This window comes from Amphiura filiformis, chromosome 3 (genome assembly GCF_039555335.1).
Source record: "Amphiura filiformis chromosome 3, Afil_fr2py, whole genome shotgun sequence".
Taxonomy (NCBI): Eukaryota; Metazoa; Echinodermata; class Ophiuroidea; order Amphilepidida; family Amphiuridae; genus Amphiura; species Amphiura filiformis.
This window is the reverse complement of record NC_092630.1, coordinates 1,500,058-1,525,988: the sequence shown is the minus strand read 5'-3', so window position 1 is coordinate 1,525,988 and position 25,931 is coordinate 1,500,058. Positions and strand designations below refer to the sequence as shown.

General features: G+C 36.0%; 1 protein-coding gene across 1 annotated transcript in view; it reads left to right on the top strand.

The window, feature by feature from the left end:
- LOC140147843 (cadherin EGF LAG seven-pass G-type receptor 2-like) overlaps window positions 1-25,931 on the top strand; it is a 138,270-nt gene that overhangs the window by 63,300 nt on the left and 49,039 nt on the right. Inside the window, 6 exon segments of the mRNA XM_072169599.1 lie at window positions 5,167-5,333; window positions 6,813-6,959; window positions 16,377-16,496; window positions 24,586-24,674; window positions 24,676-24,746; window positions 25,430-25,686. Of these exon segments, the coding sequence (XP_072025700.1) occupies window positions 5,167-5,333; window positions 6,813-6,959; window positions 16,377-16,496; window positions 24,586-24,674; window positions 24,676-24,746; window positions 25,430-25,686 (851 nt within the window).

Below are 25,931 nucleotides of genomic sequence, written 5' to 3'. Positions count from 1 at the left end.
TTTATTTCCAAAAAGTGCTGCGGGTTATTTCTTCTGCGTTGTACAAATGCTTTTCCGATGTTTGCAACAGTGCAATTAGCTTGTATCTGGAGAGTTGGAAGATATTGAGACATACATGTATTGTCAGGATATGTCAGACATCATGAGACTTAACACAAGAAGTAGAAAAAAATCTGAAAAAAGAAAAAAAAATCTCCTGTGGTTCAAAATCAAATCAAATCACATCAGGCAGCTATTGGTAGTATGACTTCATGTCTGTATGAGATGATTTGCGCTGTAGGAACAACATGCTATACTTGAGGCAGCTATGATTCTATAGACGTCGATATTCGGCACTTGCATGAAGATATTGTGCAGTTGTTACAATGAGACAGCTTTATAGCAAAGTTCCGGTTTCATCCAAATGCCTGATGAAATTCAAGCTACGGTCCTTCTAGCCCACTTAAACGAGTCTTCATACCACCACATGAATGACATAGTCATACAGCACCAATGTGTTACCATTGAAATACAGAGTAATAAAATTGAGATTTTAATAATGCAGGAACTCAAGTCAAGAAGCCCGCTTATTGTTGATTAACTTTGCAGCCATGCGGCTGATGATGGACTATTGGGATGAGCAGGCAGTTGTAATGTTGTGCTGACATCTAGATTAATGAGGGTGCTTGGTCTATGTAACAACTTCGTAATATGTACGCTTTGGCGAAGTCAACAAGGGTTAAATTTGAGTCATTACAGTGCTTAAAGATGTGAGAAAATAGGTTGTGATGTGCCATTGATGAATCCTTTGAACTTTGTAATATGAATTGTCAGAAATTGATATTTGATAGTTGAGTGATTGTTCATTCTGTTGTAATATGTAAACTTATGAAAATAGGGAATAAATTGACTCATATTCCAGTAAATTAAGATCATTTGAGTAGATGAAATCTAACTTTCTAAGCCATTCAGTTATGAATTTTGTTTCTAACTATAGCAGCAGACATGCTTGTAACTTCTGTTTCAAATGCTGTAGGCCAATTTCAGTAATTGATTATGAACAATAAAGTTAAATTTTGGATGATAGCAAAAATTAAGCAGAAAAATTAATGAAAATATGTCGTGCAACTAGTACCAGAATGATTGAAATTAGAACGCAAATTAGTACTCGAAGGCAGACAAATTAGGCTATTCCGGTTGATATCCATACACCCCCATGGAAAACATGACCTTAATGTTCTACACAAGGAGTGGGAATTCTTAAAGGGGTTACCTAAATGGATGATTCCATTTGAAATCTATACCACTTGTGTGGTAGACTAGATTGAGGTCATGTCTTCCATAGGGTGGATGGATTTCAACTGGCATAGCCCATTACATCTATTTTCTGTCAGTGTATCAAATAAATGGTTGACATATTACGCTCTTGTTCGTCCCCATTCTATTATCGATCTGTGCCTATAGCACATTATCAGGTGCATACAAAAGTGACATTTTCTGAAACTGTTCATAATAACACAGGCTGCAGTGGGACTGTGTAATGATAATGTCCATGTTGCGCTCTAAATTATGTCACGTTTCTCCGATTTCATCAGGAAGTAAGATTGAAACCATCCATACATGCCCCATTTTGTAAATCAGTGATGTGATGCAACAAAATAAACCAATTAAGAAAAAGATCAATATTCAGTTGTTTGTAGCCAATAACAAGGTCGGGTAAATGGTTATGATCACTTAGAACTTCATTGAAATGGAACTTATATCTATTAGGACTTCTGATTCATTTTATTATCCTTTCAAGCAAAGTGCAGACTTACTTGTTTTGTACTGTTTTCCCCCTGGCCTTTTCCTAATTTAATTTTCCTAACTTTAGTTTTCCCATATCATTATAGTTTCTATTGAAACAATAGACCAGGAGCACCCCCCCCCCATTTGGAAAAGTATACAATAAGTCCCAAAATTTCAGAATTCACGAGCGTAGTGAGCAAAAAAAATCAGGTTTTTTACAAATTTTGGGAAGAAAGTCCACTTTTCACAAAATCCCCCCCCTGGAAAATAGTCCACTTTTTCAAAATCAGCACCCCCTCAATGAAATCCTGCGTATGGGCCTGACCAGGAGGATACTACCAATATACGCCTGCATCATTACACAATCATATCAATTCACTGGCGATAAAATATACTGGTAGTGATTGTGCAAACCCTACTGGTGATTCAGTATCGTCATTTGACGTCAAAAATAGCAGGGTGTCATTTGGTTTCCAGGCCATCTCTCGTAGGTTCCCCCCGGGTACTCCAGCGTCATCTTGCATCTAAACCGTGGCTCTCTTCCTAGAATATATTGATTTACCTTATCTCATGTATTGATTGTGATAAATAAAGGTATTGGAGAAGGGCGCAAATGGTCGAGTAATGGATAAAAATTGTTAATAAATCAAAGCACCTAACCCCAAAGCAGCCCAACGAGCAGTGCGTCTTGTATTCACATTGCCGTGAGTTCAACTGGTAGTGATTTCAAATCTATATTAGCTAGTCACTTTTCCCATATTAGGGTCAGCTTATTAAGTCACAAATATCTCTATACACTAGCAGTGACTGCTTTCCTGCTTTATGATATAGGCCTAACCATTACATTGAAGGGCAAGTTATTAATTGTTATTGGTATTTGAAATTATATTTTCCCTTTAATTTTTTAATTGAAGAACAAAGCTGATCATATCCAAATGAAATCCCAATGCAATTTAATGGATCATTGCTTAAGTAAACTCAAAGCTTTCTTTCTTCAAATTGGTAAATAATCCCGATTGTAAGTAGTTTTATTTCCAATTATATTCCCTTTGTATTGTATAATTTGATTGATCATTGCTTATGTCAACTTAGACTGTTTACATGTCTATCTCATCAAGCGTGGATAGTTAATGGTTTGTTATGCACGTACACTGTACGTACTACCTGTCCATGTATACAGGCTTTGTTTTTTCCTTCAGTGTTTTCGAACTATATTCAAACCTATCATGAATTCAGCTCTTTTATAGAGGTAGTGCTCACTGATAAATATCAATATTTGAGCAGCCATTATTATCTGGCAAATCTGGAAAATACATGTATATTTTGTTGGAAACATTTTTGCCAAGCACAAGCAAATTTTCATAACTTTTAGCCTGATTGTAGAGACTTTATCTTAATTTTAACTTTGCAACCAAATGTTACTGTATAAAATGTCATGAAAGCAAAAGCCTCCTAAAATTCAGTATTTGACAGTACATAGTTTATAGGGTAAGTAATAGGAACAAGCACCCTATTATGTCAAATTGGATTCTAATTTTATGAAGAGTCAATCATACATATTATATGAAAATACCTAGTAATTGCAAGCATTATTCACCAATGTAGGTCAGGTGGAAACATTGAATGAAATATGCAGTACAAGTTGTACTATAGGTGTATTCAGACAGTCAGAGAATTCTTGAGGATTAGCCTACTCAAGAATAGTAATTCAGTTAATTCCCAACTGTATGTTCACACGACTGTATTGAAGACTGGAATCCTTGAGTTTTGTGATGCCCGATGACCAGGGTTGTCACTACGCCGGACGGCGCCGGTCGGGGCCGTCCGGCACTGTCCGGGGCCGTCCGGCACTCACAAAAAAACAAAAACAAAATTTTTTTTTTTTTTTTTTTTTTTACATTTCGAAGTGGATGATGATATTTCATCATAAAAAGAGCAAGAAATTTTTTTTTAGTGGGGTGGTACCCTCAAAGCCTATTCCCCAATCCCTAATTCACTAAAAAGATAGTGCGAGGCGCGAGAGCTTCGCTCGCTACGCTTCGCCTTCAATATTTTAACCAGTACTTTTTTGGTCCTGGTGACAACCCTGCCGATGACTACAGCTTTGGAATTACAAGTGGAAGTTTACTGGGACCCTCTCTTGTGGCACGTTGAATTAAACTACGGTATATGAAACCACAGTCATGGGTTATTCTAGTACTTCAAAATGGCTTGATCACATGGCAGTAGCTCTTAAGGATCAATTGAGGATCACTCTGGGGTATCGCAAAAATCCCCTAAATTTCTTGGGGATAAATTTGAGAGTAACATGGGGATAGGAATCCTTCACACAGCGGATTTCCCAAAGTTTTTGCTTGAGAATCGTGTTGGTTAAATAAAAATCCCTCCATATGGATGGGCCTAATGCGGCAAACTGTGCCATGTATAGTGAAATAGTATGTACCATGTAGAGAGGGAGTCTTAAGAGAAATACTGTAAACTATGAAATGTTTAGTTTGTGTGCATGAAAATTTTGTTAATTTCATGTATTCCATATAAAAGCCACACTGTGGAAGATTTTGGAAATATCTGCCCCCGGGGGGAGTATGAATTTCAAATGGAATGAGCACATATTGGGCAGCTCCATTTGAATTTCATACACTCTGAGAAAGATTCCACCTGAATCGTGCCCTGAGGGAGAGTGAGTTTCAAATGGAGCTGATTATGTGTTAATTCCATTTGAAATTCATACTCCCCCTGTATAAGATATTTCCAAAATCTTCCACAGGGGGAGTGTGGATTTTAACTGGAATAGCCCACTGTTTTCATGCCTCGCAAATATTGATAATACTTCCTGTAGGAGTTAAAGAAAATGTTTTACAGTAAATGTACCTGTCACTTCTTTCACTTAGTATTTTTTGTTTGTTTGTTGTTGTTTTTATTTTGTTCTAGTATATTTTTGTTGTTCTTGTATGTTTGGGACATCACTCAGTTCTATTATTGTTGAATAGTGATCTATACTTTGTTTGGCTTATAATTGGCAAAAATGATTTGTTTTTTGTTACTACGCGCATCATCGCAAGTCCCAACTTACGCTTGCATAAATTCACATAAATGCGTGCCAGTGACACTTTAGCGCAGGTGCTGCACCCAACTGGGTATATGCTGCCATTCTAATGATTTTATATCAATCCACATTGTTATGATGGATTTACGAGTCTTTGCCATTTATAAGTCAAACAAAGTATAGTTGAGATGAGTATTTCGATAGACCAGCATCACCAGAACACTGAAAATGAGTCAAAACAAGTGCATATAGAATTGCATTTTATCATAATATTAACGATCATTGGGGAAGCGGAGGATTAGTAATTAAAAAGTAACCCAATATTTTGCTCTTTTCTTTTGTTTTTATTTTAGATCTGCCGCACATTTTACGGTTTGAAGGCGATGGTTATATGGATTTCCAACAAGGCCAGATGACTGTGTCAGTCCCATGGGTCAATCGCATCATGTTTAGAACCAGGGATAGGGATGGTTTACTCATGTATATCAATCTGGGTTCCACCGTATTCATTAGGATTGAGGTAAGCTTAATGGTGGGTGGACTTAGTCTTTGCCACAGACTCTGTTCTGCTTAGTACGTCTCTGTAAAGCTTGAGGGTCAAGCATAGACTGACAAGTCAAGTGCAAAGTACAAAGTTAAATGTTTGTTGATGCAAAATATTCACAAAATTAAAGCAACCAAAAGGACCATATTTTGTGCAATATTAGGTCAAAATGTACTGAAACAAAACGCGTCCAAAATTTGAAGAAATAATCTTAAAGGTTAAACTCTTGATTGAAAATGTTCAGCAAAACCCAAAAGGTCACTTTTGGGAGGGTCACGTTCAACTTTTGTTCATGAGGCAAATTATTCTTCCTTAAAAAGTTTAGATTTAGGAAGTTCCCCGTCCTCGAAAATGATGAATTCTGGCTATGGGCCTGCTCCTTGATTCTCTTTTACTAGTGGTTCTCAGTAGCTTCTCTCTCCCGTAAGGATACATTTAGATCAGGAATATAGTGCAAAAAAAAACCCTATTTGCAATAGCTGCCCTATTATACATTGGACAATTTCTCCATTCTATATTGTACACATCAGAAGATATGACACATGGCAGCTATTGCAGATAGCAGTTTCCTCCTCGATTTACAGGGTCTGTGACATAGACTATATCTTACTACTTAAATGAGGAGGTCTTAATTGGTTGAGTAGGTAGTAAGTCATGCCAGAAATTTGAACGCTGTAAAAAAGGATTGATTTGATATTTAGGATATCTACGCTTGTTAGTGCATTATTGCTCAGTGGCTGTGGCGAGATTGTGCTTTGGGTCAGCGGAAAGAATGTAAATTAGTCAAAACATGGGAAAGGATAAACACATTTGACAACCTATAATAAAACTTGCATCATATTTTATAAAAATGTCTGAAGAATCTTGACATAGTTCAAAATACTTCATAATTTTGGATTTTAAATCAAAATGCCTGGAATATATGGTGTGTGTATTGATAATGTGTACTGAAATCTTGTTTATCATAGTTGTTAAACATCATTATGTAAAACAAATATAAAGCAAATCTGCCCCGTATGTGTAACCACTGGCAAATAAAGATATTACATACACAGTAATTTTTTTAAACTATATGTATGTATCTAACTGCAGACACATACATTTGAATTTTGTTCACCATATCATTGACTTAGTTAAGATTTTAGTGTCCAAATGTAGACTCATCCTACGCCGGCAACTGTGGTCATTAGGTATACAGTTTTCTTATTTTCTTGTGCTATTTTGCATCTAAAAACATTGTCCTCGGTCATGTGCTTCCACCCCCACTCATAGATTTTTGTATATGTGTATCCTCATTTGCAGATGTTTACAAACACCACCACCACCCACACACCCCCACCCACATGCCACGGCAGACACAAATACATACACCGACACATTCAAAACTTAAACAACACAACAGTGTCAATTTTATAAATATTAAAAATTAATTGTTTATTTGTTATCATTCCGCAGCTTGTCAATGGTCGTGTTCAGTATCGTACATCAACGCTGATCATTCGCATTGATGATGTGCGAGTAGATGATGGAGTCTGGCATGATTTCCAAGCCGAGTGGAAAAATAATGAAATTGTCATCTCATTGGACCATGGCAAATACAAGGTAAGATGTGTTTCTAGAAAGTAATCAACATACTTGTGGTTAGATGATTTGTTTGTTTGTTTGTGTGTGTAGTGGGGCTGTATGTGTGTGTATTTTGTCTGTTTGTTGGGGTGTACGTCTGACTGTGTTGATAGTGTTTACATGTTTTTATGTTTTATATAAAATCCAATGCAAATTGCACGACAGACATGAAAGCTAGGATTGGAATGGCCAACGGAAGAATAATTGAATGAATGATTGTGGTTCTGGAGAAGAATCTTAAGGGGGTACTACACCCCTGGCCAATTTTGTGCCTATTTTTGCATTTTTCTCAAAATTATAGCGCATAGGTGACAAATAAGATATGTATATAATAGGGGCAAGGACTACAACTACTGCACTGAAATTTCAGCAACTCAAGGCAAGTAGTTATTGATTTATTGATCAAATATTGGTTTTCCCTCATTTTTGACTCTAACTCCACAACTGTTGTTTGTGCTGAAATAAAATTTCCAGTGCAGTAGTTGTAGTCCTTGCCCCTATAATATACATATCTTACTTGCCACCAATGCACTATAATTTTTGAGAAAAATGCAAAAATAGGCACAAAATTGGGCAGGGGTGTAGTACCCCCTTAAGCATCAATTGGAAGTAGAAAAGAACCAACAGACCCATCCTTGGAGAGTTGGTGACAAGAAGGTTAACCTTGGTCACAGTCACAAGGAGACAAGCTAGGAGTTACAGCTAGATGGTAGCCAACCATCAGTATAGTGATGGCAGCCGAAGAAGATGTGTTATACGTGAGGGATTTGTTCAATGGGATGTGTGATCAATAAGCATTTTAATATTTAAACAGTATTATTTGTGGAGGCTATCACTTGTTTGTTCTTAACATCAAAAGAAATACATCAGGCCCAAAATTCCAATGACAAAAATATGAGCTTTCTTCTGATGCCAAAATCTCCATTTTGATAGGATAATGAGGGGGTTGAGGCTGTCAATCTGGTCATGCTCTTTAATCTAACAAAACTAATTTAATAATTTAATAAAATACAACAATTAGGCTATAGTATAGTTGGTATCACAAGAGATCAGTCTCTTTTATTTTCCCGCAAATCCACTTTGGCATTTTTTTCCTACACATAGCAATATTTTGTTCAATGCTATTAATATTATTTAAATTGAATTGCTTTCTGACAACACAAGTTTTGCTCAATTACTACATCTTACATACCGGTACATAGCATCAACACCATGTTGTGATGTAACATGCGTCTTCATGCGTTGAATCAAACATGAAATATGACATAGCTCCTAGCTTCTGTACATACCCATCTCTATTGTCTTGTCTTGTATGTTACACTCCATTAGCCATGTGTTAAAGCTTTCAGTAAGATGTGTTTATTTTAAGCCAGTCAATTTACCATAACCAATGTTCAATAAATAAAAAATGTAAATGTAGATATTTATATAGCGCTTTATGCCGTAAACAGCCTCAAAGCGCTTTACATTTATTCCGTCATTAGAATAATCGAACCACGTTTGCAGCCTACAAATGGCGCAGGGTTCACTCAGTACAACGACTGTGACTACCCCTAACAGCTTCCCATTGCACCTGGGTGGGGTGAGGCAAGCGAGGCAAAGCGCCTTGCCCAAGGACACAACACGGTGGCGGGACGGGGACTCGAACCCACGCACGTTGAGCAAGCTCTCAGATTATGAGTCCAAGGCCGTATCCACTGAGCCACCGTGCCCTCATGCCCAATGTGTAATCTGAATACACGTAATATGTTTGTTTTAATACTTATCAATTGGATTATGATGTTTTAGTTTGGTTATTAGTCCAGTTGAAAATAGTAGTCTTAAAGAGGAAGTCCCGCCAGAGCAGTTATTCTGGGGTGGACCAAACCTGCCTGGTTATCAATTTAATCAGTGACAAGGCTATCTCTGAATTTGACAGGTGCAAATTGATGCAGTAACATTAAAGCATCAATTTGCACCTGTCAAATTCAGAGATAACCTTGTCACTGATTAATTTGATAACCAGGCAGGTTTGGTTCACCCCAGAAGAACTGCTCTGGCGGGGCTTCCTCTTGAAGCTTATGTAATGGTGAGTTTGCTTTGCTACTACTAGGTCAAAACATTGGGCTATTCCATTTGAAATCCATACGCCCTCCCATGGAAGACTTGACTTTAATCTCCCACATAAGGAGGTGTGGAGTTCCCCATGCAGGTAACCCTATTTGAAATTCACACTACCTGTGTGGAAGATTAAGGTCTTGTCTTCCATAGAGGTATATAGATTTCAACTGGAATAGCTCATTTATTGACAAAATATGGAGGTTTCTTCTCTCCATAAAGTGAATCTACAGCCCAATTATGGAATTCTCTTCCTGCCCAAATTCTAGTCATTAGATCAGGGCAGCTTCAGCAGGGAGGTTAATCGCTTTCTGGGTGCTTCCTCGTCAGCAGCTTCTAAATGATTTTTTGTCTCTGCTGTTAATGCCCAGTTATGCCATGTCGTAAAAAAATGTCTATTTTGATATTACTGCAGACTTTCAGAACTGATAAGTTTATTATATTAAACTTTAAGTTAGTTGTCAGGTGCCAGTTTCATTAATTCAAAAATAGAAAAAGTACAGTAGAATTGCTTTATATTCAATGTGCTAACCCGGGGTGCTGACACCTACGTTTTTCTTTAGCAGAACTAAAAACAAAACAAACAGACACAAATTACAGCATATGGCAGAAAACTGACATGTCAGTGTTTCTAAACAAACCTTGTTCATCAATAAAGAGGGAGAAAGCAGCATTATTATTAGTTAAACATTCATGGATGAGCTGCAATAGAATTTTCCAAATCAAAATTTCTGAAGACAACTGATGTTTGTTTATGATGCGTAATGTGTACCACTGGCAAGCACTTTTCGTTTACAAGCATACAGATACTTTATTACGCTGCGTATGCACCTGATGCATGTGACCTGGTTTTCCGAATGTTTCAGATGTTGGTTTGAAAAAGTCTATAGAATTGCTCTATTTGAATACAACTGACAACATAATCAAACTAGGCAGTTACCATAAAAATGAGCAAATTACCATGAATGAATTACGAGGGTCAATATCATTAGTGACATCTTGCTCAAATGTAAAATTTCCTTGAAATTACAAATAATGAGATGCAGCACAATATATACATAATAGGCCTGCCTGCCTCTACCATTAAACCAGGCATGAATCACATTCACAAATTAGTTTTAAATTATCATCAGTTGCTGACGAGGTCTGCTCACTATTTTAAAAGCGTATCTTTTACAAATATATGTAAGTCAAGTCACTGTTTTCCCTTCACACCACTGCCATACACTATGGACCACAATGGCCTCATCTCAATGGCATAGTCCAATAACCTCAATTAAACAATCATAGTGCAAAATTTGACCTTAAGTTGCAGAGTATGAGTTTTTGTACCCAAATTTTCAAAGGTCATTCAATGAATGTACAATTGTATTTGGGTTAAAGAACTGTGCCCCTGATAGATGAGCATGTTGTGGATCCTAGTGATATGCGAGGTTATTTTTTGCACAAAATTGAGCGAAATGGGGTCGCAAGGGGCTTATGAATATTCCAAAATAGAGAAATGAATGCATCATCACTTCAATTGTATTGTAAATTGATAGTATGCAATTCATGTTTTTGTTTTGAAAAGCTTATAATTAGATGAATAAGATGTATGTAATAACTGAAGCGGGTGAAAATTTAGGAGAAGAAAATGACTTTCAATTACACATTTGTTGAATGAAATGCACTATAATGAATATTTTAATGTGTTTTGATCAGCTCTGTAGTTGAAACAGTACTGTAATGTGTTTGCATATAATATGAGTTGAAATTGATATACATGTAGGAATATTGAAAATAAACTATTAAATGAGCCATTTTTCTTTTTTAATGAAAGGGATATATTATTTGCTTTCTAAAGGTACAGTGAATTTGTACAGCAGAGCACCCTAAAATACATCATCATTTGGATTTTGGCACTTTTAGAACAAGCAAATGTGCTTATAATTTATTTTTATGCAAATAAAATGTGCCGCATAAGCCTACTTTCAGGAAATGTGCACATGTTTATAACATTTTGTGTGTGTAAAGCCTAATTTACATGGAGACTCTATTGCTTGAAATTTAGTTCCAGCAAGGGAGAGTCCCCGTGTATATTGGTAATTTTGCCAGGCAAGGCTCCTGGACCTCTGACCTTTCATAGTTTCCTCAAAATAGAACCTGGGCTATTTTTTCAGGACAGTATACACTCTCCAGAGAGTTTTCTCTGGTATGTTGATGACATATGCACACTTTTGTTATGTATTTACCTGGTTATGGTTTTATAGGTCACATAGGGGGCCCCAGATATAGTTCATTGAGGTCACAATTGCTGGACTCTATGTCCCCATGTAAATTGCATCGCCAGGGCAAGTAATCCATCAAAATAAAATTTATGGTTATTATGTAGGCAAGGGTAAAGTCCCCATGTAAATTAGGCTTAAAGACTAGAGGTGAAATAAGACTACTTTGTAATTCCCTACATGCATGAATAAGGTAAAGAGTCTTGAATTTGAAATAAGACACACTACTTCAAAGTGAGATTTTCTTTCAAACTATATAGCTTAAATTTAGTGGACTGCTTATACTTTTCACTTGCAGCTGAAATTGACTGGCAGTATCAGTTAGAGACCATTAAAAAGATTCTGAAATGAAACGTTTCCTTGAATGACAATTTCTGTATTTTGGTTATAATTCAGGAGGATCTGAAGCCTCTACTTTAGATGATTGAAGTTGAATGAAAACTAAAGCCTGCGGGATTGGGGCTGGCAAAGAAGAGATGCTTAATAAATGTTTCATATATTGTTGGATTGCAATGCAAGTATTCTGATAATAATAAAAGTAGGGGGAAAGACCTCTTTTCATTATACTTTTAGATATTTGCAATATTGTCTGATTATTATAAAGTTGGTAGTGATGATGATATGACGACAACAAAGACAGTAATTATGATGATGACAATGAAAAAGATGATGATGATGATTACTATGGTGATGAAAAGAAAAATGATGATGGATGATGATGATAATGATGATGATGTTGAAGAAGATGATGATGATGTTGAAAAAGATGATGATGATGTTGTAGAAGATAAAAAGAAGCACAGTGATTTATAGTGCGCTACGCACAGGCACAACGCCTAGACGTTGATCCACAAGCCTCAGCACACTTTACAGGTTATCGCTGACCACTATGGCCCCACATCATTCCATAAACCATTAAACAACAATTCAGGAACTTTGCTGCTTCAAGAGCGCACACCCTAGACATTCTACAAATAACCATCGCAACCAGAATCAGCTCCCCGAGTTTCGTATGGGTTACAACGAGACAAATTAGCAGTAAGTTCCTTGTCCAGGGAATTTCAAGCTAACTCAATTTTTCCACGAGAGCGACTAGGCACCGCCAGGTTCGCACTCATAGACGAAACGCCTTATCGATTGAGCTAACTTGACTTGAAAGATGATGGTGATGTTGAAGAAGATGAGGATGAGGTTGAAGATGATGTTGAAGAAGGTGATTAATGCTGAAGAAGGTGATGTTTAAGTAGATGAAGATGATGTTTAAGAAATGATGATGATGACAATGATGTTGTTGAAGAAGATGAAGATTGATGATGATCATCATCATGTGGTGGTAGTGGCATTCGCAGTGGTGGAATATTAGCTGCTTGCTTTTGACCTTCAATTGCATATATTATTACACAATTGTGATAGAAAATAACAATAAAACCAAAACAATTTTCACAATTGACCAGCTGTAGAATCCAAAATATAAAGAAAGATTTCGTTCTGTAATTTCATTATCATACTGAGTTTATACTAGTAAAAACGAGCAATACATTATGTAAAAGTAGAAGTGTTATAAAACCAAAATGAAATGGTGTCAGTTTACTTTTGGCAGTCTCAAAGCTAGCAGCTTATAGCTGATCAAGTAGCTCATTGCTAATAATGCCATGCTACTTATATATTTTTGCTGGTATATTTCAAGTACTTCTTACACCTCGTAGTTGATACCTAATGTGTATAGCCTTGGGGGGTACAGACTAATATAAGAAATGAGCCGATGAGCGGGGAGAATGTACGCCACTATAATGCTGTAGCTTTATTGATCCAACAATCCGGCTCATGGAAAGTGTTGGAGTGAGTGTGGGGAGGGGATTGGTGAAGGGGGGATCTGTGTGTGTATCTATGTCTGTCCGTGTCTCTGGGGTGTGTCTGGGTGTGTGTCGGGGTGTCTGTCTGTCTGTATGTTTGCCTTTCTTTGTGGATTATTGAGGAAACGTATATGCAAGTGTGATTAATTAAATGTTTGCCTTTGGGGAAGATATTGCAAAAATTCAATTTTCTTAAATTGCTTGCATGCGTGTAAAATTTAGTAACACAATTTGCAGTTGTGGACTTACTTTATTATGAAGTATGTTCAGGGTGTATCAATTATCCACAAGTGATGGATGTGGATAGAATACTTTAGACAAATCGGTGATAAAGGATTGATGTATTTTTTTTGCCATCATTAGTTTAATGCTTTTATATATATAAAACACTGTTTTGACAAAATTTAATGTTTTAACTAGCGATCAAGTTCACAAAATGGATTTAAAGATTTGTCACAACTTATGATATATTATAAGACTTGAGAAGCATCCTACATGAAATGGGACCCAGATTTACTTTCTTTACTACCATATTTCGTCAAAGAGTTACATTTTCCCAAGGGGGGGGGGCGTTTATTCAAAGTCAATTTTAGAACGATAATTCCCGTTAAAATCATTAGGTAAACTTAAAACTCACGCTAAAATGACGAACTGTGAACTAGAAACACTGACTTCTGGTTCACCTCCGGGTTTCCAATCCAGATTTTTGCCAAAAAGTGACGCTATTATCGACCATGTGGGCAACTTGGTAAGCTTACTACACAAGATAGCATGGAAATATCAGCATTTTTGAAACATCTTGGTTGAAAAAAAGTGGTGGGGGCGTTTATTTGAGGGGGGGGCGACTATTTGACTAAATACGGTATGTTAGTTGTTTTTAAGCATGTACTTGAGGATTTAAGATTAACATGTTTGAAGCAATGGAGGAAACTCTTAGGGCCGCTACAGACTCCGGGTATTTGACGTATAAGATTTGATGTAACATATCTACGTTATTTAATCTATTCCCATTTTATTTCCAGTAATGTTTAAGTTCTAACGAATGTTCGATGACGTAAAATCGATAATATGTTACGTATGATATCTGGTAGAAATATATTATTGATTTTACGTCATTAAACATTCGTTAGAACTTAAACATTGCTGGAAATAGAATGGGAATAGATTAAATAACGTAGATATGTTACATCAAATATTTTATGTCGAATAAAAAGTTTGTAGGGTCACTTAATGTTTCTGATTAGTCAAAAAGTTTAAAAAAAAGTTAAACTTAGTTTAAACTAAGATTAGTCAAACTTAACTTAAAGAGAGCAGTTCTCTAGCATTTTAAATACTTCTTACCAAAATTACAAAATTGCAAAAGGTGTTGCTCAGGCAGAATTCAAATGTAATGGCCTCTAATTGATAGAAAAGAAGAAGTTAAAGAAGACCTGATTTGTAAAAATACCCTTGAAGGAAGACCGTGGGTTTGATTCAATGTGTTTGCTTATTCCTTTATTTGAAAATGTAGTCAAATGTATACAGGTGCAATCGTTGAATGCTGTTATCCACATAGCATCGGCACTATGCAGCCAGACATTCAAGTCCATTCAAGGCTTTCTGTTTATTAGTTTGTTTGAATGAATCTTGAAGGTATTATTGCAATTCATTTTATATTAGTATGAATTATTTTTTTAATTTGATGTATTTGTCATTATGATGTGAAATAATATTGTGAGTTACTGTGAAAGCAACCTTGTATATATTCAGTATCAGCAGATTTTGATAGATTTGAGCCTTTTCAATTCTGTGATTGAAAGCTGTTGAGGATGTGAGGCTAACATGTAAATTTTCATTGCATTGACTGTATTTGATCTCATAAGTGCCTGAAGTCAGCTTCTTTTCGGGGTAGGGGGTAGGTGGGGGGGAGGGGTATTAAGATGATTAAATTGATGATACAGTGAATCTGTAAGCAAAATCGTCATAATCTAAGCCGGAAATTAGAGATTCAACATTTTACAGGTGCGTTGAAAAAGGGGGCACTTATACAGTTCTCTTGAAGATTCTGTCAGGGTGCTTATTAAAGGAAGGTGACCTGATATATTTGGAAAATTAAATTCTTTAAAACTTACGTATAACATAAAATGTCATCCCTTTCAAGCACTCAAACAAAAAGAACGTGTAAATGTTTTTTGTAAATATGACTAATTCCTAATGGAATTACCAACATTTACACAGCATGATATTGGTAGTCTACAGTGTTTTTATTAATGATAATCATCATGATCATGTAATATATTAATTTCAAGTGAACTGCCCTATTTTTCTCATAAACATATTGAAATTAGAAGTTCCAACTCAGTGTATTTCAAGATATCATCAAAAACTAACTGTTTAAGTAGTCTCAAATATGGTATACCATATTTGAGACTAATTCGACAGGTTTTTGATGATTTCTTTGGAAATATACCGATTTGGAACGCCAAATTTTAATATGCTTATGAGAAAAATATGAGCTTTCATCTGATACCAACACCAGCATTTTGATGAGGTAAAGTGGGGGGATGAGATTGTCAATCAAGTTACCCACCTTTAATGGAGGTTGGAGGAGCACAAATTAGGTCAAATACAGTATTAAATTCTTAATTCCTTGAGAAAAGACGCAGTATGGCTGTATGGCGTTTCAATTTTGTCAATAGAACCATTATCTTACCATAGAAAATATGTAAAGAAGAGCCATAATAAGTCACACTTTTAGAATAGAAATTTATGTTCAAGTGCCTTTAGTGAAACTTAACCTTATAACAGTAAAGACCGAGTGATGACTATCACTAGGATCCGCAACATGCTCATCTATTATGGGCACAGTTCTTAAACCCCAATACATTTTGTACATTCGTTGAATGACCTTTGAAAATTTGGGTACAAAACTTCATACTCTGCAACTTGAGGTCAAATTTTGCACTATGATTATGTAATTGAGGTTATTGGACTATGCCATTAGGATGAGGTTATCATGGTCCATAGTGTATGTAGTCTTGAAGCAATTTACTCCCAGTCACATATGTTAGCATAGTGTCCTGCTAACAAGAGATGTGCAGACCAAATCACAGAAGATTATCATCACTCTGCTCTCTGCTCTCTGCTCCGTACATTTTTCACCCAATAGATTATATTCTTGTTGTTTTATTGTGTCCTTACAGAAATCAGCGAGTGCAGCGAGTCAGATAGATGCCAAGCAAGTGAGTGAGGTGCTGTCAGGAGGAATGCCTGGTGATGATGGCAATGGGTATATTGGAGACGGATTCAAGGGTTGCTTACAGGTATGGTATATTGGTTGGGTCTGAGGGTAGGTGGGCAGAAGGGGCTGCTGTCAGGAGGCCTTTGTTTTATTGTTTTCCAATTTTGACCCCTCCCCTTGACAATTTCAACCTCACCAATTGACATTTTGAACCTCACCAATTGACAATTTGAACCTCTCCAAATGAAATTTATTAAAGACTGCACTGTAGACAAGCATATCAGAGAGGAAAGGAATATTATTATTTTTTAATCATACTAAAATATTAGATTACCAATGTGTTATGACTGCAAAAAACCCATGAAATGGAATTTGTCCCCAAAACTGGACCATATTGTCAATTTTCCATGGCATTTTATCTTTTGATAAAAAGACAGTGGTTTATTCACTCATCCTCATCCTCAATCTTTGTATCATCAACCATAATGGTTGAAAATCATCGGAATTTGTTTATTTGACAAAACAACTAAGTATTAATTCTCTGGGAGAAGAGAGGTAATGGATTTGTTCATTTAGACAGTCATTTAAAATCAAATTGCATTTTTCAAAATAAATCCAAACAGTTTGGGAAAATGCAATTAAAAAAACAAAACAGGAAAAATCACATTTTTAGAAAATCAATTAAACACAGATAAGCTCAGCTGACACAACCGTTTCAGGATATTTATTATTTCAACTGTTTCTGACAAATTTCTGGCATTATTATGAGCATTCCACTTGGCTCTTGCTTTATATGAGAAAAATGATGATTTATGTGCAATAAAGATTATATGGGATCCATCCAATACTCATCCGAATCAATATAAGTGTAACATAAATCCACCGCGTAAGAGATCCCATACCGCAGATAACCTACAGTGAGCGAACTACAACTGTGATGACACATTGTATGAAAATTTGACAAATGTCGGAAAATTGTATGTTTGATTGCCATGTACAGAGTCGGCATTCATTGAGTATAAATATAAAACTAGGCCAGTTGTTCTTCATATTACATCTGCATATTATCTGGTATTATGATGCTCCTAGAGACACATTTTAGATATGTTGACACATTTAGATATATGTGACACGATCAAGGGGAATGAGTCGGATGTCGCTAACATTGATTTTGAGATATTGGCAAAGAAAGTGTTAAAATTCTTTTGTTATGCCTCTTATGCCTCCACCGCGAGGCATACTGTTTTTGCAATGTCCGAGCTTCCGAGATTCCGAGCTTCCGTCCGTCCGGAGGCTGTATCTCGGGCATGGATGGGCGGATTGACTTCAAATTTTCAGGATAGGTGGGTCATGGTCAAAAACTCTGGCTACTTTTTTTTGGGTGGGGTTCAGGGTCATATACTGAGGTCAAAGGTCATTTAAGGTCAAATTACTACGTCCGTCCGTCCGGAGGCTGTATCTCGGGCATGAATGGGCGGATTGACTTCACATTTTCAGGATAGATGGGTCATGGTCAAAAACTCTGGCTACTTTTTTTTGGTGGGGTTCAAGGTCATATGCTGAGGTCAAAGGTCATTTAAGGTCAAATTACTAAAAACTGTTGCATGGGCATGAAACTTGGTGGGTATAGTCAACATTTAGAGCCAAATTTTTGGAAGGTCATTTCGGGGTCATCGGGGGTCACCCAGGGGTCATCTAAGGTCAAATTACTAAATATTGTCTTATGGGCATGAAACTTGGTGGATACAGTCAACATTTAGAGTCAATTTTTAGAAGGTCATTTTGGGGTCATCTGGGGTCACCCAGGGTCATCTAAGGTCAAATTAATAAAATTGGTCGTGGGGCATGAAACTTGGTGGGTGCAGTCAACATTTAGAGCCAAATTTTTGAAAGGTCATTTCGGGGTCATCCGGGGTCATCTAAGGTCAAATTACTAAATATTGTCTTATGGGCATGAAACTTGGTGGGTACAGTCAACATTTAGAGGCAATTTTTTGGAAGGTCATTTTGGGGTCATCCAGGGGTCATCTAAGGTCAAATTAATAAAATTGGTCGTATGGGCCTGAAACTTGGTAGGTACAGTCAACATTTAGAGCCAATTTTAGGTCATTTCGGGTCACCCAGGGGTCATATAAGGTCAAATTAATAAAATTGGTCATATGGGCATGAAACTTGGTGGGTACAGTCAACATTTAGAGCCAAATATTTGGCATGTCATTTTGGAGTCACCCAGGGGTCATTGGAAGTCAAATTACTAAAAATGGATTTGTACACATTTAAATTTCAATCGCCCCATGGTGGAGGCATCCCATTCGACGCCTTGCGTCGAAAACCGCGACGTTTCTAGTTTTATATTGTTTTCAGGGATTGATAAAGTGATGTAACTTCGCAAAGAAAAGTCGTATCAACATGGGGTTTTCAGTTTCTAAAAGCTCTATATGTCCTCTTTAGAAATAGATGTAAAACTCATTTTCGACCAGGGTCAACAATGTGACTCATTCCCCTTGATCATGTCACATATACATTTAAAAAAATAGACTGCATCTTATTGTTTATCTAAAATTGCAAAAAGAAAAAAAATATTATTTTTAATTTGTGGTTTTAAAAAAAAAATGAAATTGAAATTAAATGAAAAATTGATTTATTGAGTTTATGCATGGTGACTGAGTTTTTTGTTTTTATTTTAAAAATTTCATATCTTTAGAGGATATCACTAGGCTATATCAGCAAATTTTCAATTTTAAATGTTAAAAATTAGCATCGACCTTGCATTTATAATATAAGATAATTAATAGTAGTAATTCCGCAAATTTCTATCTAATCTGAGTGCAATCTCTATCTATGTTATTAGGTATTCATTTTCCTAGTGTTAGTCATATTGGGAGAAAAATAGAATTCTGTTTTGCTACGAAAAAAAAAAATTGTTGACTTTACGAGAAAGAGTCAGGTGGCTTTCTGGCATGGCATGTGTTAAAATTTATTAACACAACACTAGACATTAAAAGGCATAGCTATACACTTGATTCAGAGATGTTTTAATTAACATTCTACCTTGGAGATTATGATTGCAGACGACATTGACAATTTTTTAACAAATTTGTTAAAAAAGTGAAAAAATTCTAAATTTTCATGCTTGTTTTGGGTTATATTGGTATGATTAACATTAAAATCAGCGCAAGCATGCTTAGTAGTGGTCTAGTGGTGCTTGAGACTCTTTCATGTCTAAAAAAATTGCACCAATTTTGCGATTGTAATCTGTATGCGCACGCAAGACATTAAGATGATGAGAGTTTTCACATGGCATTAATGGAGTGAAGCCAATGACTTGTAGCACAAACACAGAACGGAAGATGACTCACTCCATCATCATTTCATCAACTACCGTACCAGTTTTATTCTGTGATCGTAATTCATTTTTATCATCGTAAATTCATATTTCTGCGCCATTCACCAGCTCATTGGCAATGACAGAGGGTGTTTTATTGAAGCGCTTTGTAGAAGCTTAAATTACGAGAAATGGGAAATCAGGACAGTGACTGGTCTTTTTGCAGTCCATAAGGAATTGGGCTGTTCCATTTAAAATCCACACTACCCCTGTGGAATATTTAGCTAAAGTCTTGTACAGAGGGAGTGTGAGTTTTGAATAGAATAGACAGTTGGGCAACTTCTATTTGAAATACTCACTCCAGTTGTGGAAGATATAAGTAAAGCCATAACACAAGGGGAGTATGGGTTTCAAAATTATTAACGCTGACCAATTACATTTGAAAAACATACTCCCCCTGTGGAAGATATTTCCAAAATCTTCCACAGGGGTAGTGTGAATTTCAACTGGAAGAGCCAATTGCTGAGAGTTGTAAATGTGATCATCTGTTAAGCAGTTAATAAAATTTGTGTGTAATGTGAACATTTATATCAGTTTTTACGAATGTTTTAAGGCTAGACATATAGCATTAGTCATCATTGACATATGTTTCTGATAAATCAAGCAAGTAGATAATGAATCCCATGTTTCTCATCAAATGAGTTCATAAGGTGTTCGGCCAAATTACTAATACGGTAATCTAGCGTTAAACGACATGTGGATAATGTTAAAAAACGGATTATGTTGGTTGACCATCCTTTTACTCTCGTACATCAACATTAAATATTAGTCACATATCCATGGCAGATTTTAGCTCGTAGATCAGGCAAAAACATATCATATGGCAAATACCATATACTCTTTATTAAATGAGTTAATTGGATGTATGTAGTAATGGAATGGTGTGTTTGAGCAACCTGATATGGTGGCTAGGATAGGATGACAGCTGTAATCAAGACATCAATAGTACATCACTAAATGGTGTATCTGACAGTCATGCTGCTAACATCATACTGTCTTTTGCTATTGTTTTATATATTTTATAACAATTTTCATTTCAATAGGATGTAACTTGTGTCTAGGACATGCAGACTATACTTTGATCAGCTCGTAATCAGCGAGAATTATTAGGCTTTTACCCCTACGCCGAAAAGTAGACCCATGTTAAGATTGAAAAAAATATATACCTGGTCAATATTTTGCATGTTAAAGAAAGTAAACAAAGTATAGGACTTCAATTAATAATATGTAATACTTCTGGCGAGATGTCACAAGACAATTCTCCAAATAAAATATATTGATACTAATCCGCGTTGTTATAAGGCCCGCCGATTACGAGCTGGTCAAACTATAATACCATTTTTAGTATAAATTAGTACATTTTTATCTCTTGGTGAATGAATCCAGAAACCAGGTTATAATTCAAAATGATCCAAAATGATGTTAATTTTTACACTTTTTTGGCAAAGATTTGCTGTGTTTGTGGCAGAAGATGTTGCTTATAAATACAAAACATTACTCTCTTCCATAACAGTTTGATTCACAATTTGAAACATTGCAGTCCTATGAAATCAAATATTGCTGTATGCAATATGCACCACAGTCCAAATGTGCATCTTAAAGGCCCATTCAGTGATTTGCTCATCCGGACGATCGTATAAATCATCAAAATTCAGATTTTGGTACCTTTGTAATTGGCATAGATGTGCTAACATAGCCTGCTAGTGGTTCGGTCGAAAGCCGTGTATTTTAAACAAAATAAAGCATTTACATGAATCTGGACTTTTGATACTGACAGTACAAAAAGTCCGACTCGAGATCGAAAGAAGCTCACTCTCCACCATACCAACACGCGTTATGTATTGTTTCTACTACTTATTACATCAGTAGCTACTATTTTAAACAAAATACACAATTTTAACTGTTTTTCATATTTGAATTGACCGTTAGTTTGCCTCGGTGACGTTTAATTGCTTATTTTGTTTTCTACTACAAAAATTAAGCGGCTGTTTTAAATCAATTTAGACTCTACTTCCCCCGTGTTAGAAACACTGGACTAGGAAATTTTCCAGTCGATTGGTGGCGCACTGTACGAAAATCTTGATTTTCTCGAGTCGATCTGAGTTGAAGTAGAAAACCTTTCTAAAACTTCTGTTTTTGACTAATTTGTCGATGTATTCAGGGAAAAGTGGTTTAATGAAATTCTGTAGACTTATTCTTTATTTCTAAGCAACTCTGACAAATTTCCATTTTTTAATGTTCCTGTGAAATCACTGAAAGGGCCTTTAAGAGGGAATCTGTATAAAGCACAATAAGAAATTGCAACAGACTGAGTGGTGTCAGTTCTTACTTAAAACTGGACAGAGTATAACTAGTTTACTCTACAAGGTTTGATATGTCTGATGCCACAATGTAAATAATTAAAAATGAATACCAAGGAATCACAAAAGTATGATACTAGGTCAGGATATGGTGCAGGCGTGTTAGCTATGACATACACAGCTCAATTGGAATGTAAAAACACCTATAAGGAAATCGTCATCAAATTACCAAGGGATGAAGTTCAAGCATTTTGTGCTTTTTAGGGATTCAGGGATTGTCCTGCGAGCACGGCAGGTTGGTTCGTTTGTTTCAGTAGACAGTATGTCTGTTTGTCTTTTTAGTAAGCGGAAGAGCAATTATTTGTACTAGTGCTGGGTGATGTGACTTGTCATACAAATAGGACTGATGCTCAGTAAAGATCATTGAGGGATTGTATTGATTTAGCTAGTGGTGGTGGGACTGGGAGATATGTGATGCGATCAATGAGGTTAAACCAAAGAGTACCGACTCCACCATGTGTGTGTGTCGCTCATAGATAATGTCACTATGCACCTTTCAAATTGAAGTGCCTGGTTGTTTACGCTCTGCATGTAACATAATGTCAAATGTGACACGATCAAGGGAAATGAGTCGGATGTCGCTAATATTGATTTTGAGATATTGGCAAAGAAAGTGTTAAAATTCTTTTGTTTTATATTGTTTTCAGCGATTGATAAATTGGCGTAACTTCAGAAAGAAAAGTCATATCAACATGGGGTTTTCAGTTTCTGAAAGCTCTAAATGTCCTCTTTAGAAACATGTGTAAAACTCATTTTCGACCAGGGCCGACATGTGACTCATTCCCCTTGATCATGTCACAAATATGCTTGCTAATCACAGAGTACGCAAAATTTTGTAACACTCAAGCTTAAGGTTATTAGTTATTTTAAACTGTTGTGATTTGGTAGTTCACAGCATCTTATGAATGGTAGTGAGATTTGGCAAAAAGTGCATTGCTCAATTCATAGCGAGTGTGTAGAAGAATGAAAATATCACAGATATACTTTTATAGGTGCTGCGGTTCTTTAGTTACGTTGTAAAGAGCGCTGAAACAACAACACTTTTGTAAAACGTACATAACTCATTAACAACAATAAATTAAGCAAGTTTGCAAAGTATATGATTTGTAGAATGAACTTTTGCAAAACATCAAGGTGTTGTTTTTCGATAATAAAGACAGAGAATTTATCGCGCCTGACGTCATCTGTCAATCAAATTCGAACATGGTTTGTTTACAAGTGTCGTGACGATGACTTGCTGAACACGGCGGTATAACCGGGCGTCTTATTGTTAATTTTGCAAATTCAAACATGCAAATCATGCAAAGACCAAGTTAGGTCTTAATAGTAGAAAACTTTCTTTCATGAAGGCACCATGTCAACAATGCCTAGAAAACCTGCTTTTTGCCTTGTAAAAGTACATAATGTTTCGCCATTTGCTGCTATTCCTTTTCTCCGATCAGCACCAGATAGATCGGTCTTCCTTTACACACTATTAACCTGTGTAAACCAATCAAGGATCGTAATTGACAGTGACATCAGACGCGATAAATTCTTTTTATTTCTATCTTTAATTATAGGAAAGTTAAGTCTTCAAATATACCCAAAATGAGGAGAGAATATCTTTTGTATTTATTGCTTTTATCAAAATAGAATATGTCTGATTTTCAAGGATTTTTCACCATTTTAGCTGCTTAAAATGGAAATTGAATGACATTGACAATGGAACAAGATACTAAAATGCTTGATGACATGTTAACATATTGTTGTTATTGAATGAAATATTTGCATGGAAAAAAAGGAAAATCCAAAGATAAAATGACATTCGACTTTTTACTTATTTATTTTCCTTTAATAATCTATAATATTTTGTTGTCAAGGGCATCCATTATGTGTATCCATAAAGATAGACAGTCCACATCTTTGCAATAAGTAATGAAATGATTGTTTTTTGGTGTGAAAGAATCAAGTTTTTGATGAGTTCAATATTTGAAAAAATATTTATAGAATTTGAAATGTATCTGAATATGATTAATTGTTGGAAACTCAAGATTTGATATAATTTTCCAAAATATCTGTGATTTTTTTCTTTTCTTTCTATAAAACACAAAATAGATTACATCTCTTGAGAACAGTCATAATGGTATTTTCAAGACAGTGCAATTTTTTCAACTGACAATTTAATCAACTGAGAATTGTCACATTACACAACTAAAGATTCATTTTGCCTGATGGCCTCACATATCTATTCATTTCACATTATTTCACTTGCGATTGAAATCCCTCGATGAAAGCCCACGATTTGCCGAAGGATTTATATAGAGTTGTCAAATTGCTAACATCTCCCATTCAAAAACTCAATTCACTGAAGGACGCCGAAACCCGATACTTTCAGAACTCCTGAGTAATCAATATCGTCCGCTATTTTCTATTTGTGCTCATAACAGGGCATGAAAATTGGCGCCGTTGAGCTGGACAGTACGGTGGCACGGATGATCAATGTCGAACATGGATGCGAGCAAGTGGACTCTTGCGCCCGACGTCGTGTGCCCCAATCAGAGTGTTTATGAAGATATATGGGATGATTATACTTGCGAATGCGAGAACGGTAGGTACTTGCAAACTGTTGCTGCAGCTGGTCTAATAAAGTATGCATTAAGGGGTCTGTTATTAATCACTTGATTTGTGGGAAAGTGTTTGCTTTCTTGTAGCATCACAAGATAAACTCTTTTTTGAACAAACTCTGAAGCTTGTGACTAATGTCTATCATTTTGATATTGCAAGAATTGTATGTTATCTGCCCGGGTTATCTGTCAAATAAGTTGAAATAAAACATTATCTGCAGTTATTAAATCCCAGCATGATATATACTGTATATTGCTATCAATATATTATCATATAATACATGTCTGCTAGCAAAAACATTTATTGGAAAGCATCTATTTCATTGAGAAAACCAAATTGTACTCAAATACTTCAGCTTTGGCCTCTGTTGTCAAGCATAATCTTCTCAATAAATTTGTACTACAAACCTACGTAATGCATCATCTATTTCACATTGGAAGATTAATTTAGAAATTTGAATAAATCCCGAGAATGAATATGATAAGGCTACTTAGATATTTGTAAAAGAACTTGTGAACCTAACATGATTAAAATCTGTAAATATAATTTGAATTATTTTTCAGTAGTTTTAGAGTCATCCTAAACACGTTCCATTCAGTTAAATCCCACAGTAAGAACACACATAAACCCCCAACTGACAAACACTTGCATCAATTTGATATTCAGGTCACTACGGCCAGCAGTGCACAAGTGCTTGCGATCTTGGCGTCTGTGAACATGGCTCCTACTGTCTCCCAAGCCGACACCAAGTGGGTTATCAATGCAAGTGTTCTAATCTGTACTATGGTGAGCACTGTGAAAACACCGTGCAGGAGTGCGATGAAGACTGGTGGGGACATCACATATGTGGACCGTGTGAATGTGACGAAGAGCGCGGATTCAATTCGGATTGTAACAAGACCACAGGAATATGTTATTGTCAGGTGAGTTGACGATCTTTTTTTAGTAATTGCTGCATCGTGACCGGAATTTGAATAAAATTAGAACAGTCCGCGGAAATCCAAGCATCCGCTTAATCCTTGGGCAAATAGTAAGGTATCGAAATAGAAGAGGCTTTGGTTAGAATTAAGTCAATTTGATTGATTTTATGCAAGTGATGGGGTAGGTTTACATCAATATCCTTTTGATTATACTGAAGAAAAAGGAGAATTGTTACGTGGATATTTGT